This window comes from Castanea sativa, chromosome 9, assembly GCF_040712315.1.
Source record: "Castanea sativa cultivar Marrone di Chiusa Pesio chromosome 9, ASM4071231v1".
NCBI lineage: Eukaryota > Viridiplantae > Streptophyta > Magnoliopsida > Fagales > Fagaceae > Castanea > Castanea sativa.
The window spans coordinates 24451145-24470553 of NC_134021.1; the positions used below are offsets into that span (position 1 = coordinate 24451145).

Sequence of the window (19409 nt, forward strand, 5' to 3'; positions counted from 1 at the left end):
TTAGAAGAAAAAAATGATCATAAGTAGTATTAAATTTAGGTAGGAATTTTAATATGTGATTAATTACATTTACTTTTAAAAAAATAATTTGACTAATTATTTATATTTTTATGGAATCCAATTTTGCGCTATGTGTCTAAATTTATGTGGGGATTACATCATAATTAGCCACTTAAGTTTGTGGTATTTTTCCACTTAAGTTTTTTAATCTTTGTGCCAAGTAAATTAATGAGTGTAAAATACTAAAAATATAATATTAATGAACTATAAAATTTATATATAAAAAAAATCACATATACCCAATAAAAATCACAACAAAACAAAGATCACTACACGTTCTATTTTATTAAAAATTAGAAGAAGAAAATTATCATAAGTAGTATTAAATTTAGATAAGAATTTTAATATGTAACTAATTATGTTTACCTTTTCAAAAAAAATAATTTGACTAATTATTTATATTTTTATGGAATCCAATTTTGCCCAATGTGTCTAAATTTATGTGAAGACTACATTATAATTATCCACTTAAGTTTGTGTCATATGACCACTTATGTTTTTAAAATTTTTGTGTTAAGTGAGTTAATGAGTATAAAATACTAATAATCTAATATCAATGAACTATAAAAATTTATAATAAAAAAATCAATCACATATTCTCAATAAAAATCACAACACAACAAAAATCAGCACATGTTTTTATCTTATTAAAAATAAAAAAAATAATCATAAGTAGTATTAAATTTATGTAAGAATTTTACTATATGACTAATTATGTTTACTTTAAAAAAAAAAATAATTTGACTAATTATTTATATTCTTATGGAATCAAATTTTGCGCTATGTGTTTAAATTTATGTGGAGACCACATCATAATTACCTACTTAAGTTTGTTGTTCACTTATATTTTTTAATGAGTAATGCTTAGGACACAACTTTGTGCACAAGTAGCCACGTGACGAGTTGTGAGTGGTAAAAGTGTGTCCCTACAGCCCACCATCACACTTCCACCACTCATAACTTACCACGTGGTGAGTTGTGTCATAAAGTTGTGTTCCGAGCATTACTCTTTTTTAATCTTTGTGTCAAATGAGTTAATGAGTGCAAAATACTAAGAATCTAATATTAATGAATTATAAATTTTATAATAAAAAATACTAATCACATATAGGCAATAAAAATCACAACACAACAAATATCGTCATACATTCTGTGGGGGGTTCGAGGATTGAGGAGTCCCAATTGAGGATTGATTCGCCCAATCTAGGCTAAGATGGGTAAGCAAACTCCGAGGACTACGCCTACTCGAGGAAAATAAGAGAATCAAGACAACTAATATCCCTTGGAGGCCGAAGGATAGGAGAAGAAATAGCGACTGGAGCAAGGTTGGTGGAAGGAAGTTTTCTGAAGGAGATACCTCCCACATCCGCATTGAATGCTCTACACCAACCTTATCAGCTGCATTAATAAGGAAATAACCATTGAACAACAATATCACAGCTAACAGCTCTCTCTACCACCTCCAGAAAGGTCCTGATGAGACAAGTATCTTAAGGAATCACCTGAAGCGTATAGATAAAGGACTAAGATGCTAGGGAAGGGACTATAAAAGGAAGGGAACCTCCCAAAAAAAAGGGGACAAACAAACTCTAAGAAAAAAGAAACTAGTAAGGAGAATTTAGGATTACCTTGTAAGAAACCAGAACTAAACTTATATGCAGGAAATTGATTCTCGAACTTGCTCGAGGAGGATATTACCCTCAATTATTGTTCCAATTGCACTTATCTTTTACCTTGGATTCTTTGGTTTTAGACTTGGACTTATTTTTGTATTGCACTTGAGTTAGTGACCCACTCTCTTAAAAATTCTATGGTTTGGGCTTGATTTGAGAGACAAGGTATCATTGTTCTAGGTGGGCTTGGACCCTTATTTTTCGAGTTCTTACACGTTCTATCTTATTAAAAATTAGAAAAAAATTATCATAAGTAATATTAAAGTTAGGTAAGAATTTTAATATGTGACTAATTATGTTTACTTTCTAAAAAAAAATAATTTAACTAATTATTTATATTTTTATGAAATCCAATTTTTCCATGTATTTAAATTTATGTGGGGACCATATTATAATTATCCACTTAAATTTGTGTCATGTGTCCACTTAAATTTTTTTTAATTTTTGTGCCAAGTGAGTTAATTAGTGCAAAATACTAAGAATCTAATATTAATGACTATATAAAAAAAAAACCCCCAATCACATATACTTAATAAAAATCACCACACAACAAAGATCACCACACGCACTATCTTATTAAAAATTAGAAAAAAAAATGATCATAAATAATATAAAATTTAGGTAAGAATTTTAATATGTGACTACTTAGGTTTACTTTTTTTTAAGAAATAATTTGCCTAATTATTTATATTTTTATGACAAAAATTGTGTTTAGTTTTTAATGAATCCATACGTGTGCACGTGGCGAGCAATTTTTGAGTGGTGAGCCCATCAATCCTTCGGCTACAGCATTTCAGCCAACACGAGCACGATGGCGAATTGCCAATTGCCATAGCTCACCTCCTTCAGCTCTCAGATCGCTTTTTACAGATCTCCCTCCTCTTGGGTTTGCTCTCTCTCTCTTGAATATTTACCTTTATTACTGATTCGTGAGTCCAAACACATTGTAGTTAAGTATTACATACATGTATTTGAGGTTGATAGTTTACTTACTGAATATTCGCAAATGGACTTCCAAATTGAAATTCCATATTATTGACTTCTTGAAAGATTGGTGTCAGTGGAAATATGCTTATTTTCTTGGCATTTTTTTTCTCTCATTTGTGGTGGGTGGGTGGGTATGGGTATATGATGGATGGTGTCATTTGTGTTGGGCATGTTTTAGCTGTGTTGGGGCGGCGGGGCCATGGGAAGGGGATTTAGAATATTTTGCATATGAGGTGTTTGAGAAAAATGCATATGGATGTTTGTGGTGGGCATGTTTCCATATGGAGTAGTATTCAACAAAGAATTACATTCTGAAAAATAATTTGTTAACAATCAAGTAACTCTTCCTAAATGATAGGAAGCCTCTATTTGATAAGCCTATCAATAAACTAAAGAACTAATTCAACTAAATCTCTATCTTCTATTTGATAACCCTGGCTAACTTGCTCTACATTGGACTCCTTCAACAGTATCTGTTTTGCATTCCAATACTCTTTAGCCTCCCTTCATGCCATCATTTCCTTATATCACACCCATACTTGTCTAGTTCATAACATAATTTCGTTAGAATATAGTACGCTTGGGATGGGCAGATTGCTTGACATGAGATTCAATGCAGAGCATCATGCCAAAGTAATGGTTGACCTGTGATTCTTTGAACAACTTTGGCGCTATGAGAAACATTATAATTTGAATTTATATACAACAAATCAAAGGAAAAGTAATAAATAGTACTTTTTAAGACCAATGAAAAATTATACAAACCAGATCAATTACAAATGTTTAAGAAACTAAACTACTCATCATTGTGCATTGTCATAACAAAGTATAATAATGCTTATAGGCAAAGATTTTTTTGCAAAATGCAAAAGAGTAAAAAACAGCCACAACATAGAGTTTGTTAATTATTTATTTGTGATTTTGTATTAACGAAATGTTTATAGAGTTTTAGTATATTAAAAATTTATTATTTATTTATATAATTTAAAAAATTATTAATTAAACTATTTATTAAGTCGACCACCAAATCTGGCTAAACTCACTGTTTGACTGTGTCTGACTTAGGGGTTTTAACCATTCAGGGTAGAGAGAGAGAGAGATGGGGAGGAGGATATTGAACGATGCGTTGAGATCGATAGTGAATGCGGAGAAGAGAGGAAAAGCAACTGTGGAGTTGAAGCCTATCTCCAATGTCATTTCTTCCTTTCTCAAGATCATGAAAGATCGAGGTAAATCTGTACTATTCCCCCTCTTTGCTGATATGGGTTTTCTTTATAGTTCTACTTTTTCCATTGCTTCAATCAAAATTTCCCATTTATACTTTTGGATTCCCTTATTATTTGAAATAGTGGTGGGTTGTATCAATTAAGAATCTTTGCAACTTCAATGGTTTAGTTTCTATTCATCTTGAGGTAATGTAATATTTGTTTTTGGTCTTTGGTGCTGAAGTGGTAAAAGGTTGGTGGGTACTTCAAATTATTGGTGTCATAATGTTGGAGCTAGCAGAAATAGTGAGACACTGAGCTACTGGAGTGTTTGGATTGAAAAAGAATGGTACTCTAAATAGAGTGATGAATGATTGCTTCATGGTTCTGTTTCATTTCATGTGAATTTCAGTGCATTTTAGATTCTCTTTTCAATGTTTGTATAGTGTGAAGTCCAGTGCTGTTACACTCAACTCAAGGTTTTGTGTGTGTGTGTGTGTTTTCATTGCTCTTGTATATGTTTCTACTCTGAACTGATATAGGTTTAAGCTTTTTTGATTCTTGATTATGCTTGCATCTGGTGAATTTTGAACCCGTTGTCGTATCCTCCACCTATTGTGGGAGGAGGAAGTATTATTAGATTTAGAGCTCATATACTTATTATTTTTATAAGTAGCTCATATACTGGGTCTAAGCCAAAATTCTACTTGTTTTATTATTATTTTTTAAGTACTGGTGCCTTTAGTCTTATTCTTTGTCCAATATTTTTAAAAGACGAGAGGTTGAAACAATTGCCATAAAGTAAGAGGGAGATAATTTAGTTTAGAACCCTTGGGAGGTCCCTATCATAATTAGAAACCTGAAGTTACTAGAAAATAGATAAATAAACAAAAATGGGAGACAAGGAGGTGCCTGTATTTTATTTGATTAATTGGATAGCTGTTTGTGTTTCATTGGGATCAGAAGTATGATTTCATTTAATTTTCCTCACAGCAGTTCTAGCTGCTTATGAAAGGTTAGTCTTAGGCATTTTCAGATAGTTCCTTTGCTTCTATATGAATCCATGCTTACGGAGGGGTAGTTTAGGAAGTTTCTTAAACCATCTTCTCTAGACCAGCAAAGCTTTGCTACCCATGGATTGGACCAGCTACTACAGATATGCATTTCCTTCTTCTATTTTTGGGTTTGGGTTCTGAAAGGCTATTGGTTATCTTTTGCATGCTGCAGAATGAACAGCTTGGTTTTCTGGGCGCACAGTTTAAATAACTTGGTATAGTTACTTGTAGGGTACATCAAGGATTATCAGGTCTATGATCCGCATAGAGTGGGGAGGATATCAGTTGAACTACAAGGCAGGGTTAAAGATTGCAAGGCTCTCACTTACAGGCAGGATATCAAGGCAAGGGATATTGAAAATTACAGATTGCGTATGCTACCAACACATCAGGTTTGTCACATTTTGATGTTCAACATTCTGTCATGGATGCTCATTTTCCCTTTTTATATTGGAAAAGGCTTGGGGGAAGAATGGGCTGTGTTTGTCTTGTTAATGAAATCTCACTTGTTTATGAAAGAATGAAATTCTTCTTCTTCTGACTTATCTTATTACTTGTCTTTCCCTATCTCCGTGCAGTGGGGTTATGTCGTAATCACAACTCCAGATGGTGTTTTGGATCACGAAGAGGCAATTAAAAAGAATGTGGGTGGTCAGGTTTTGGGTTATTTTCTTTAGACTTCCAACTTGCCTTTTTTGACATGCTTGGAGGGAAAGGGGCATAGAGTTGCCCATATGATTACATTTTGCCTTTTTTAGCAAGCATTTGTTATGTTGTCTACTTTTCTTCTTCAGTCAGTTGTAATTTTGTCTCTGTTAAAGAATGAGATGATGGACATGACTTTGTTTCCTTTCTCTTCCTAAATTGATTGTCTGTTCAGTATTGAAACATGATGGTACAAATTCACTAGATCTACCTGAGAATTTGGTCATATAGTTACCTAAAAGTATCTTAATTTGCATTTCTCTTCCCTCTATAAAACCAAAGATAATAAACGAGTTATATTATACAGAAACAACAACCTTGAGCTGCTTACTACAGCACAGATAAACGATATTAAGCTATTGATTTCAAATTTGTAAAATTTGTACACAACTGATCTATGATTACCAATTGAAGGTCAATCTAAATCAGAAAATTTCAGTGCAAATGCACTCTGACAGCACTTTCGCAATCTGGCATTTTCTAATTTCAAACATCTTGCAATTGAAGCCAACAATGGCCATTGATTACTCAACATTCTGTGTCTGCTACGACCTTGGGTTGCCCTAAGTTGCACCAACTTCTAAAGTTAACAGTTAACACCCCGGGAAACAAGGTAAATTATAAATGCAATATATGCGGCTGTAAAAGCACACAAAACTGTGCCAAACAACGTACTATTCATTTCAGAGGAGAAGAAGTCCAGCAACAGATACCCGTTAATCAATATCACCAGTGCTGCCAGCAGCCATGAAGTGATCTACAATAAACGATAAAACAAAAAAATGAACTCTTCAACCACTATTAAAGAATTTCAATCATTGTGCAAAGGAAAGATACTATGAGCAGCATGCAAAGCAAGTCATGAGAAAACCATGTGCATTTTTGCTGGAAATTGCCAGCTACACCTTTAGGAATGTTTCAGTTTACTCAAGTTATACATCGACCCTAAGATTAATCAAGTAGCAAAACATGTATTTACCAGCGTAGTGCCTACATTAGTGGTAGTAGTTACTAGAATTGCCTCATTGTGTCTAAATCTGTTCTTTTTGACTATCAAATAGTGAAACTTGTTGACTTTGATTGGCTTCTGAATGTTTGGAAAGCATTAGATCAAACTGTGTGCATTGACTTATGAAAAGATTTCATTGTAAATTTTTTTTTTAAAGCTAATTATGAACTTTGTGCGATTTCAGGGTGAAGTTAACTGTGTCAGATGGGACCCAACAGGTTCTTTGTTGGCCTCTTGCTCTGATGATATCACCGCAAAGGTTGTTGATGCTACTCCTTCCTTTTAGGAAATTTGATTTACATCTTATGTTTTATTTTTATTTTTGTAAGTAATTACTGCTTCATCAAATAAAAAACAAAAGTACAGAAGGAGTTACCAAAAAAAAAAAAAGTACAGAGGGACCAGAGCACACAGGCAGTGTGCTAGGGGCCAACAAAAAAAAAAAAATTATAGAGCAAATAAATTACAGCTATCAAGTAATACAGCCAAAGAGTTAAAAGTAAAAACACCCGAAGCATTGGTCTACTCAGATAAGGTCTGGAAGAATAGCAGCTTCAAATCATGAATCAACCTCTTTTGCTTTCTTCAAAAGTGCAAGTATTCCTTTCCTGCCAAATACTCCACATGAGACAATGAGGGATCATGGCCCAAATCGCTGCATATCTATATCTGTTAAACTTACTTGGCCAGCTTGCTAGAGGATCCACAACCCCATTGGCATAACCCACAGAACGCCAAATAGAGAAAACACAAAATTCCACAACTCTCTAGCAACAGGGTAGTGCATAAGTAAATGATCAATAGTCTCCTCATCTCTCTTATACATGCAACACCAATCGATCACCATTACTCTATACCTCCTCAAATTATCACTACTTAAATCCTCCCCAATGCCACAATCCAAAGAAAGAAACTAACCTTTGTAGGTACTTTCGGCTTCCATATAGACTTCCAAGAAAAAGAGAGTTGAGTAGAAGACTGTAAGGCCCTATAAAAAAAATTTAACATCAAAAGTCTGCTTGTAGGAGGGAATCCAGCAAAGCTCATCCACTACATTCTTTCTCCCCAGGCCAAAATAGATCAAATCCATATAGGAGACAACCAATTCCAATTCCCAATCTTGTGCTGGTTTAACAAAACTGACATTCCAATGATAACTTTCCTCTAAAAGAGAAAACAAGTTTGCCACTGAAGCATCCCTGTTACAAGCAAAGCCATAAAGTTCAGGGAAGTTGTCTTTCAGAGGAAGCCCCCCACACCAAGGGTCATGCCAGAATTTTATAGAAGAGTCATCTCCCACCTTAAAGTTAACAAAATGATAAAAAGTGTCGCACCCTTTCCTGATCCTCTTCCAAAGACAAACTCTGTCGGGCCCCTGCACAGAATTAGAGCACCAAACCCCCCTGCATCTTATGTCCCAATGTCCCATTGACATAGATTTTCACTGTTGGCATTATATATATGTGCATGTGTTTGTGTGTCTGCACTTTTGTCACTGCAAGGGTTGTTTATGGTACTAGTAGTACATTGATTTGCATCTTATGTTCCATTGACATAGATGTTTGCTCTTAGCATTATCTTTGTGTGTGTGCGCGCGCGCATGCCATCTTCAACTTGTATTTCAATCTACAAATTAATTTAACCTATTTCATACAGTTTAATCACATTTCTTCTTGGCTTATCTTGGTTCTTGTCACTCCAAAATAGATATTGTTTTGTTGGTTTTTTTCTTTTTGGTGTGTTTTTGTTTTCAATTTCAACTAATATATAGCAATGTTGTAGATATGGAGTATGAAGCAAGAAAAGTTTGTTCATGAATTAAAGGATCATGCTAAGGTACTGTGGAGATTTTGTTTCTCTTTTTTTATCTCAATGTGTTTGCCTCCCAGCATCTGTACTTCTGTTCTGACTGGATTTTTCTCAGAAACATTGAATAATTGTTTTGCAGGAGATATATACTATCAGATGGAGTCCCACTGGACTTGGTACAGGCAACCCTAATCATCAGTTATTGTTGGCAAGGTATATGCTGTTGATTTAATGAATTTGAATGCCATTAATTTTCATCTACTTTTATGCATTTGCACCAGTTATCTAGTTATTCTATTTGGTAGTTCTGGAATTGCTTTTTTAGTTGATCATTTATTTTTTATTACTTGAAAAGTGAATTTAGTATGGATTATCAAAAGACTGTACATATCCCCCAAGGATAGCCCCAACCAGCTTTTCTCTATACGATCCCTTAGATAAAGAGTCACCCATAGCATCATTAGGACTCCTAGAATCCTCCTTAACCTTCTTCATACTCCGTTGAAGTTCCGCTTCTTCCTTACTTCACCTCTCAGAAAACTCACACTCCATTTCCTACCCTTATTAATTTTTTTTCTTCTATCAATTCTTCTTCATAGTGCTCACCTCTTTCCTTAAAATTCATTACTCTCTTTAGTTCGCTTCCATATGTGAAACTACATTTGTGAGCACCCTAAACATGAACTCATTGGAACCAAGAACTGAAGATTATTATTGGCCAATACAAAATAGAGTGTTTATAGGGCTGTCCACAAGTTGGGTTTGGGTTCCACCCAAACTTAACTTGATCCCAGCAGGTGGCAAAATGAAAGGCCCTTCGTCGAGGGATTTTTGAAATTTAGTGTTTTACACTTGAGTTTCATACTCAAGAGTGAAACACTCTAGTTCCTTCTTCTTTCGTTTTCCCTTCGTTCTTCCTTCTTCGTTTTCCTTCATTCTTCGTTCTTCTTTCACAAATTCACAAGCACAGATCACAAAGAAGAAAGCAAATCAACAAAGAAGAAGGAAGCAACAAACCCAGATCAATCAAAAACAACGAACCCACTCCTCTGCTCTCTGAACTTCTGTGGCCGAGCTCTTCGGCTCTTTCTCCGACGATCATCGCCACCATCTTGAGTCTAAGAGACTCGATTTTGGGCCAAAAAATTGAGTTTTTGAGGGTTAATTTTTATAGTCTGATCCGTCTGATGTGACATTTTTTTCACGTGGCATCTACCTGGAAATCGAGTCTTTATATCTTATATCTAGTCTTTCTTTCTTATCTTTCTTATTTTCTATTCTTCGTCTCTCTCCTTACTACCTCTCCATCTGCTTCTTTCTTCCTCCACTTCTTGCTTCCTCCACGCTAATCTGCACAAGCCCAGCCGCCGACCCACACTGACCCACGCGGCCGCGCGACCCAGGCCGCACGCGACCCACGCCGCGACCCAGGCAGCCGCACGCCCAGGCAGACGTGGATCTGGGCTTGCTCGCCTTGGGTTTTTTTTTTTTTTTTTTTGTAGTGGGTTTTGCTCAGTCATGATCTTCTACAAACCCATGGTGGTTGGTGGATTTTGACGTGGGATAGGCAAAATGTGGGTTTTGGTGGTTGTTGTGTATTTCTGGGAATAGATTGTAAAAGACTTAGACTATATATATATATTTTTGGCTTGTAAATCAAGTCTCACAGACTCAATTTTTAGGTGGGAATCAGACCATAAAAATCGACCCTCAAAGACTCGATTTATAGGCCCAAAATCGAGTCTTTTAGACTCGAGATGCTAGTAAAAAATATAGTTTGTAAACAATAACTACTAATTATAATGTTTGGGAATTATTGCTAATTTCCTATTTCGGCCGAAAACGAAGAAGGAAGAACAAAGAATGAAGAGAAAACGAAAGAGCAAGGAACTCGAGTGTTTCACCCTCAAATATGAAACTCGAGCAAAATCGAGTCTCAAGGGCTCGATTTGTTAGATTGCTAAATTGTTTTGAAACCTTACTAACTAATGAAATTGTTTGATGGATTTGATTATTTAGAAAAAAATTCCCCTTCATTGATCAATAACATTTAACAGGTCAGATTGAGTTGGTTTTGGTCAAAACCGATAGAGGATAAGATGATTGAGATTTCGACAGAAAACAATGAAGATTCGATGAGATCTCGCCAAACTCGATGGATATCTCACTGGATCTAGTGAGATATTTGGAGCATTTTAATATTAATTAATTAAAATGAATTTATATTACAATATAAATGTAAAGATGTGGGAGTTAATATAGAATATAAGGAGTTAGTGGAATGTTATTTTTTAGAGAGTTTTAAACTATGGTGTCCACTCCTAATAATAGCTCTTTATCATCAGACCAAGACACCAACTAGTTTTTTGATGTAGGTGGGGATTGAACTCTAGGTCTCTTATTCAACCATCAGAGACTTTACTAGTTGAGCTAACTGAAACCCACAAGTAAGTGAAATGTTTAATTCCACATTGAAAATGAGAGAGACTCTTTTATTCTTGTCAATTGTGGTGATTAATGGGCTAATATGTATTGATTCCGATATTGGGCTAGATACGTGCATAAGTGAGAGGTGTCAAAAATGGAAATGAATCAACTAACTTGGATCCTCCTACTTGACAGCCCATTGAGAATAATTACCATATCCATTGGTAAGTAAATGACCCAAATTAATACTCTATTTTTATTATGGAAAATGAAGAACCATTAACCCACTTAATAGACTAGCCGTTTGGGCTTTTTCATTCTCTAAAAATTCCTTATCTCGTCCATTAATTGTATAACTCCAGCCTATTAGATTTATGTCCAGTAATTAATCTTGTAACACCCATTACATCAAAATTATAAACCTAATTAATCAGATTAATTTGGGTAATAATTTTGTAAGGCTCGTTGAGCCTATAAATAGGCTCATTTAGACCCATTCCATAATATACAAAAAAAATTCAACAATTACAAGCATTGTTATACACTAATAAAATAGAGAAGTTCTAGCCATGGAAGAGTGTTATTTCGGGTAGAGTTTTGAGCTTGAACACTTTGTACAAATGTTGTTCCTAGGGGAGACAAGTCAAAGAAGATCAGCACCGGTTACAAAGATTAGCCAACCAAAGGCTTGAATTTTCTTAAAGAGAGCGAGTGCCTCACCTCAGTTCAAATAGTGTTGTATAATTTTTCTCTTCAAATTAATGAACGAACTGCCATAGGATTTTCCATTGAAAGAAGCCCATGCAATTGGAAAAACATTGCAAATAAAGATTGAGGAGCTCTCTGAAATTGAACAGGCTTTTATTCATCTAGATTTTAAGCGTGGACACAAGCCAGAGCACTCTGCTCTTAGCAGACTTCCAAGCAGCCTGCCTTGATTTTGAGCTTCCATGATGCTATGCTTTCTTATTTTTGTGATTATAACAGGGGAAAAAAACCTTCGTTTATAGATACTTGATGTCTTTAGATATATAAAGAAGTAAAAGGGTGGCGTTTACTCAATAGACTGTTTAGCTGAAGAAAGAAAAATATTTTGTGATAGAAACAAGCGTATTTTGGTGGTTTGTTGCATGTGTGAGTGGCCTGATTAGTGATTACTTCTAAGAGTTCAAGTTTCTGGATTTTGAACTTTGAGCTTTCTCTACTGAAGGGTTAAAACATGTCAGTTTCATGGCTACAAGTACAGTATTGTCACCATGACAATTTAGACTTCTTCGTGTTCAATTATTTTGATTCTACTTTGGAAAATATTAAGTGGTAGACGTAAATGCCCATTCATCAAAACTCGAAACAAGATGGAAGTTAGTCCTAAAATAGCAATACCATCTTTGGAGTTACTTTTACTCCCTTCATTTTGGCCAGAAAAGAAAAGAAGTGATCGTTATTAGAAGTTAATTTCGTTTTCAGCAAAAAAAAAAAAAAAAAAGAAGTTAATTTCGTGCAACATTATCAAACTAGAGAGATTTCCTCGTTTGGGAGCAAATCGTATCTATGAAAGTAGGTACACTATAAACATAAGATTCCAGGATACATAACTTGCACAGGAATGGAATTTTACAACATTTTAAAGTTTCTCATTTGTTCTTTAAGGCAACATGTGCTATCTTGCTCCCAGAAGTAAAGATCAAGAAAGTATATTGAACCCCAAAAACTCTGATTGCCAAGAAATTCATCATAATTTTTTTTTTCCATTCAAGTTATAACAGAAGTTCATCAATTATAATATGTGTACAGTGTAGTCAAAGCTTATTAGTGAATAGCTGAATGCACTTACTTTTCATTTCTTTCTTTTTATTTGTAACTTTTTTTGCACCAACTTTTTTTTTCTTTTTTAATCTGTAACTAAACGTCTTTATTGAAAACAACAAGAAGTACAGGTTCAGACACAAGACTTTTTGTTGCACTCAACCACTTAAATAGGACAAAGATGAAATGAAATGATCTTTTCTATAAATTACAAAATTTCTCCTATATAATTTAGGGATGGTTTCAAATTAAATCCTAAAATTTTAAAATAATTTCAAGTAAAACATAATTTTTTATGCAGTTTCAATTTACCCCCCAAGTGAGGTCATTGACAAAAAGAAAAAAAAAATCATATAAGTTGTAATTATAACGTTAAAAAATATTTCCATTTAAATCATTTATAGTATTTTGGTACAAAAAAAGTTTTTTTTTTAAATGCCAAAGTTAAGGATTTTTAGATTGAAGTTTATGTTAGATCTCTAACTTTATTTGATGAAATTTTTTATTAATAAAATTAAGATTTTTTTTAATGAATTATATATATTTTTTTCATATAAGAAATTGCTTTTTCAAAAAAAAAAAAACTTAATTGGATATTTTACTGCAATTTTTTTAACGAAATTGGATGAAATGCCTTATTTGAATAAATTTAAAATTTAGAGGATTCAATTGGAAAAAAATAATATTAGAGGTCTTAAATGAATTTTAACTGAACTCAAAGGGTGCAATTTACATTTTAGTAATAATAAATAAAAAAAAAACTTAAGGAAAATATGATTTTAGCATGTGAAAAAAGTTTCATGCTTAATTTAGTAGATCTTTTGTTATTTTCAGTTAACAATGACGACTCTTCGAAAAATCGAATTAATAAAATTTAAAATATTATTATTTTATTTGAAGATTTAAAAAAATAAAAAATATAATTTAAACAGCCCAAAATACCAAATGATGGAATTAATAATAAATCTTCTACGCAAGTATGCAGGCAGGTTGAATAATAAGAATTAAGAAGTAACCCATAAGACAATGGAGCAGAAAAAAAAAGCACAAGTGAAGTGGGCCAAAGGCCCAGAGCTAAGTGACGAGTGAGGTGTGACGACAAGACAAGGCGAGGTTTTTCTGACTCTTCATCGTCTTTATCTCTATCACTCTCAGTACTCTATCTTTGGCTTTGCTTTGAAAGAGTCTCAACTGAGCTCGAGCTTGAGCATGAGCATGAGCTTTGCCGAAGCCTGAAGGTTAGCTCTCTTTTGGATTGCTTCCCTCTATGATGTTATTGGTTGCCATGGCTATCAGTGACCCATCTCTTCTCTTGTTTAATGTAGTTTCGCTCACTGGGTTCATGTTCATGTTCATTACTAGCTAGGTTCATGTTCATTCCTAGGTTTGAATTTGATGAAATACTCATTGCTAAATTTCACACGAGTGAGAGGTAAAATTGTAGGGTTCGGTTCAGTGCTGGGGTTTTTGGTGTGGGTTTTAGTTTCACACGAGATGAAATTCAGTACCTAATACCCAAGCAATGGATTTTAAATTTTCTATTCATTTCTTGTATAATTGATCTTTTACTTATACTCAAAACTTAAAATTTTTTTGTTCAGATGATGAAAAATCTAAGACCAGAGTTTCAGTGACTTTTTTTTTTTTTTGTAAATATTTTCAAAATATTAAATTTAACTTATATAGCCCAAAATTTAAGATTTTATTGCTTCTTTCAGCTTTATTCTGCAATGTTCTGTTGATCAAATTGGCTGCAACCTAATAATACTAAGTAGGTGACTTTATCAACCCATTTAGTAAGCCATTCTTTTTCACATCTTTGCCAAAACTTCTACTTTGCAGAGTGCTTTGATATGCTTATCTAAGCAACATTTTGTGCTAACCTTATATGAATTTTTTTAATATGTATTGGTGTCGTTGGATTTGATTATATTGGTTGAAACTTGGCTATATGATGTTTCCAAAATGACTTTACTATTTAAATTTTATTTTTTAATTACCCTTAATTTATTGTTAAGTTGGTGCTAAATTTGATTCAAAATCATATTTTGAGAGGTACTTTAAAAAAAAAAAAAAAATTTATTCCAATCTTCTGTTAAATTTGATCGAAATAGTAAGCTCATAATTTAATCTCCATTATGATTTCAAATTTAATTTTTCCTGTACCTGTTCGATAGTTATCATCATTGAAAGTGTCAAAGTTTATAATTTTAGTAAAAATTTTGTAGTTTGTTTTGTGATTTTCATGTTTAGTTTCGGCAGAAATATAATAAAGATGACTGTGAAAGGCTTATTTCGTTTATTATTTTAATTTATGAAAGGATCTAAGAATATATTCCCCTCTCTATAATGGTTTTATACCCCAATTGTTTTAGGGGCTCTATATACTTGAGAGACTCTTTGAAGTTTAAGTTTCTGAGTATGCTTTCAGTTTTCGATATTACCTTCTGGGGTCTATGTCAAATTTATGTTTCATCCCCCCTCTCTCTTTTTGTATCATTACATTATTATTATTATTATTTTTAGTAATGAGTTTTGTGTGGTCAGTCAAAAAAAGGGAATGTAATTTTTATATATAATTACAGGTTATTTATGGTAGTGTTATTGGGATTTGGCCATCTTTATGTAGCTGTTGGGCATGATTTTTATTTAAAAAGATTCTATTGATCGTTGATGGAATGCAGTGGCTAAAGTGAGACTTTGAATTAGAATCTCAAATGAATTAATTTGTTGGCTATCTCTGTGCTAAGAAAACAACATACACTGCTGGTTTGTTTCTTTCAGATGGTTACTATTAGTTTCATTATATATAGGCGTTAATGTTGGCTGGCACATTGACAAAACAATTGACCATTAGATGAAATGTGCTATATATAATACTTGAGGGTGGATAGCACAATGACAGATATGCCACAAAGTGTTCCTACAAGAAATGTGCAAGCGAATAAAGACCTACTCTTCTAAGTTTATGAAAATTATTCTGAAGGAAAAATGTCCACAAAAACTTATTTCTTTCAGTAGGTTAATTACTTACTTTCAACAAAAACAATTTTCAACAACTTGCTTTGTTGGGTTAATTACTTTGTTTTTCTAATTGACTTTTTATTTTATTTTATTTTATATTTTTCTTAAATGGAAAGATTTATATACACAAATGTTCTTTGTTAACTTAAATTTGCTAAAAGTTTCATCCTTTTTTAGTCAATTCGTATTCTCTTGATATTATAACTTTCTGCACTATTCTTGATTAAAAAGAAAAAGAAAAAGAAAATCATAATATGCTTCGAGCCATATTATGAATAGAAAATGAAACATATTCATTTTGAAACTAGTACTATTAATACATATAGAAAGCGTCATAATGGGGTATGATGATGTGTTAGATTTGTCTTTAACAACTTATTTGTAATGGGGTTTGGTTGATTGTTGGAGTCCATCCACTTAGTCAATCTTAGTGTGACAATCACCCACTTCTTTACTTCTTGTTTCTTTGATTAAATTGCATATTTCATCCTCAACCTTTGATTATTATTATTATTTCTTAAGATTCAACCTTTAAGTTTTATTTCAAAATCATCAGTATATTTTAAAATGTTTCATTTTTAGTCCTATGCTTTCCAAATTGTTTCCAAAAAGTTCTTATTGTCATGTGATGAATAAAATTGTTGACTTGACAAACAAGATTCATGCCATATCAAAGTGACCTCATTTCATGAATTGTTTTTGCTAAGCCATCATTTTGGATCCTTTAAATGACAAGAAGGAAAATTTTAAAAAAATTTTAGAGTATAAGGTAAGTTTTGAAACAGAATTCAAAGGTTGAGGACCAAGTATGCAATTTAACTTCTTCTTCTTCTTTTTTTTTTTTTTTTTTTTTTTGCGATATTGTGTTTGTGTAATTTGTAGATGGATGGTTATAGGTTAAATTTTCAATGACTAATAATTGCGATTGGCCTATGTTGAGTGTGTAATTAAATTTAGTTAAAATCGTCTTTTACTTTGGGAAGATATATAACCAGTGAACTACCATTTAGTGGTCTGAATTTTTGAAGTTATTTGAGTACAATTGAAGTCATTCGTACTTTGAGCATCAACATTTGTCTTTATCATTTCAGGGGCATGGTTGAGCTACAAGAATAAGTGGAAAAGAGGTTAAACAGATGAGCTTTGGAAATATTAGCTGTAACAGCTTTTGGTTCCTTTGTCATTATCATATACACGCATAGAGCTGAAAGCATCCATTTTAGACCAAGAGTGTCTCTTAAAGGAATACATAGATCTTCTTCCATGAATTCTCTCTATTCACCTACTTCTTTCCTCCTTCCATCACATAGATGGCAGTTCACACCATGTCTTCAAGTACAACCACAAAATTTATATGTTCACCGCCTCTTGCCACTTTCTCTCTCCTCTGCACTAAAATCAAACTGTCCTTTACGTGCTCATAAGGCATCCATTGGTGCTACAATTCCCCCAAATGAGGGAGCAGTATCTGTAATTAACTTCGAAGACTTTGTTGAAAAAGATTGGTCATTTCTTGATTCAGATAATTTGATATCTGGAGAGGAGCTTAACAAAAATATTGATCGCATTATTTCTGCAGGGGAGATTGAAGAAACTTCTAAAGTGTTGGTTTCAATTGGTTCCGAAGGATTTTTAGATCAGTTGGTTGATTCATCAAAATGCCAACTTTTGCTTGTCGTCCATGATTCACTTTTTCTGTTAGCTGGCATCAAAGAAAAATATGACAGGGTTAAATGTTGGCAAGGAGAACTTATATATGTGCCAGAGAAGTGGAGGCCACTAGATGTTGTGTTCCTCTATTTTCTTCCTGCTTTGTCCTTTAATCTTGACCAGGTTTTTGGAGCTCTTGCAAAACTTTGTTTGCCAGGTAACGTTTTATTAGATAGTGTTGGGGTGTTATTAATGTTAAATTAATATTTTCATTTTAAAGTAGCATTGGACTCTTTCTATTTGTGGGTAAAGGATTTCGCCCAAGATATCTAAATATATTCATTGATAGGAAAAATAATTAATGTGGACAAATATTGGATTTTTTCTTTTCATCTGATTACCTGACTCAGTTCAACCTAGTGAAGTTTTATTAATTTGGTATGTTAAAAAGGTTTAACCTTGAAATTATAACTGGTTAATAATACAATTTGTTAACTTTTTTTTTTTTTGAGAAACACACACACACATATATATATAGGTTACTTCAGATTGCGCTACCCTGGTGGAAACATCTTTTATAGTAAAGATGATGAGATGGTGTGATTGAAACTGTATCAAATCATAATGTCGTGTGTCTGTCAAAAAAGGGGGAAAAGGGCGTGTTTTGTGGGGTGGGGTGGGGTGGGGGTGGATCCTTAGATTTTGCTCTTGCTTCCTATTATGTTACTACTTGCAATTCTGAGCTTTTTCTGATGCTTCTACAGGGGCAAGGGTGGTTATTAGCCATCCCCAAGGAAGGGACATCTTAAAGCAGCAGCAACAACAAAATCCTGATGTCATAATTTCTGATTTGCCCGAGAAGATGACATTACAGAAGGTGGCAGCTGATCATTCTTTTGATGTGGCTGAATTTGTAGATGAACCTGGTTTTTATCTTGCTGTTTTGAAGTTCTCTGATGCAAGAAATTAAGAGCAGATTTTTTTTTTATACCTAAACCAAACTTCATTTGACGTGTTAAGAAAGAGCTTTAATGTGACAATTTGTGCAACTGTAAGAGCTGAGAAGAAGTTGAGCTGTTTGGCTAAATCTCTTTGTTTGCTTTCTCCTCCCAATCTGTCTTGGGTTTTCAACATACCTTGTCTTCTGTTTTATATAAACAATTGTATCAACCTGCTAGCTTACTTTCTGCTCATGTACCAACTTCTATACTAGAAGCTTTGTGGTAAACTCCATTCATGTATCGCTCAGCTAGTGGCCTTTCGCGAGGAAGGCATTTGTAACGAGTTTCGGTCATTTGATTCTGGGACTTGCATTATATTCACTGATGAGAATATTTCTAAAACCGGATCAAAGCTCTAGAAAATTATGGTAAAAATTCCACATCTTATGTCATCTAGACCATTAAATTTTGCTTAGGGCCTTTCTGGGCCTTACAATAGGGCTTTACAGCCTAGACCCAACTAGACGAGATGAGGCCCAATGGGATTCACAAACGAGCAAGAGGCCCATTGGCCCAAACAGCCCAAGAAGACACGGTCACATTAATTGGGCCACCAAGCTAGGCAATAGAAACTTTAGCCCATTAAATTTAGTGAAGCTTAGCCCATGGGAAAACGAAAACCAAACTCAAAACCAAGGGATAACAGTCTAGTTGGAGAGCGTGAGTAGTTTTTGCTAACGTGGTGGCCCCAATTTTGACCTCGTGTCAGCTTTTTTTTTTTGGGTAGATAGTAGGGAAGGGGTGGAGACTGCAAACACAGAGCACCCCAAAATATGCATTACCACTGGGTTATAACTTGAACCTCTTTGTACTGTTAGCTTGAAAGCATATGGATTACAAAAAGTTGGTTGTTTCAACTTAATTCATGCTTCTTTTAAATTTCAGTTAAAAATCCTTTTTATTTTCAACAAAAATGCCATTCCAATAATAATTCCAACTACCCTATATATTTCCTAGATAATCGATCTAAATTGCTAATTTGTTAGAAGACTAACCGA

General features: G+C 33.6%; 2 protein-coding genes across 6 annotated transcripts; both read left to right on the forward strand.

Annotated features, from left to right (window-relative positions):
• Positions 1-2458: 2458 nt before the first annotated feature.
• LOC142611270 (small ribosomal subunit protein uS8my-like) lies at positions 2459-5911 on the forward strand. 2 transcript variants are annotated; one of them, XM_075783350.1, is made up of 4 exons: positions 2459-2619; positions 3803-3949; positions 5212-5372; positions 5559-5911. In XM_075783350.1, exons 2-4 carry the CDS (start codon positions 3820-3822, stop codon positions 5655-5657), a joined length of 390 nt encoding a protein of 129 aa, XP_075639465.1. In that variant the 5' UTR covers positions 2459-2619; positions 3803-3819; the 3' UTR covers positions 5658-5911. The 2 variants fall into 2 exon arrangements, with proteins under 2 accessions (XP_075639465.1, XP_075639464.1); XM_075783349.1 differs by having other exon boundaries at positions 2475-2619; positions 3786-3949.
• A 134-nt stretch (positions 5912-6045) lies between these two features.
• Positions 6046-18682, forward strand: LOC142611269 (uncharacterized). Of its 4 annotated transcripts, none has more exons than XM_075783346.1 (6): positions 6046-6953; positions 8477-8530; positions 8619-8716; positions 13722-13974; positions 16852-17627; positions 18175-18673. In XM_075783346.1, the coding sequence occupies exons 5-6, from the start codon at positions 17024-17026 to the stop codon at positions 18378-18380; spliced, it is 810 nt and encodes a 269-aa protein (XP_075639461.1). In that variant the 5' UTR covers positions 6046-6953; positions 8477-8530; positions 8619-8716; positions 13722-13974; positions 16852-17023; the 3' UTR covers positions 18381-18673. The 4 variants fall into 4 exon arrangements, with proteins under 4 accessions (XP_075639461.1, XP_075639460.1, XP_075639463.1 ...); XM_075783345.1 differs by having other exon boundaries at positions 8643-8716; XM_075783348.1 differs by lacking the exon at positions 13722-13974 and having other exon boundaries at positions 8643-8716; positions 17340-17627; positions 18175-18682.
• The last annotated feature ends 727 nt before the right edge of the window (positions 18683-19409 follow it).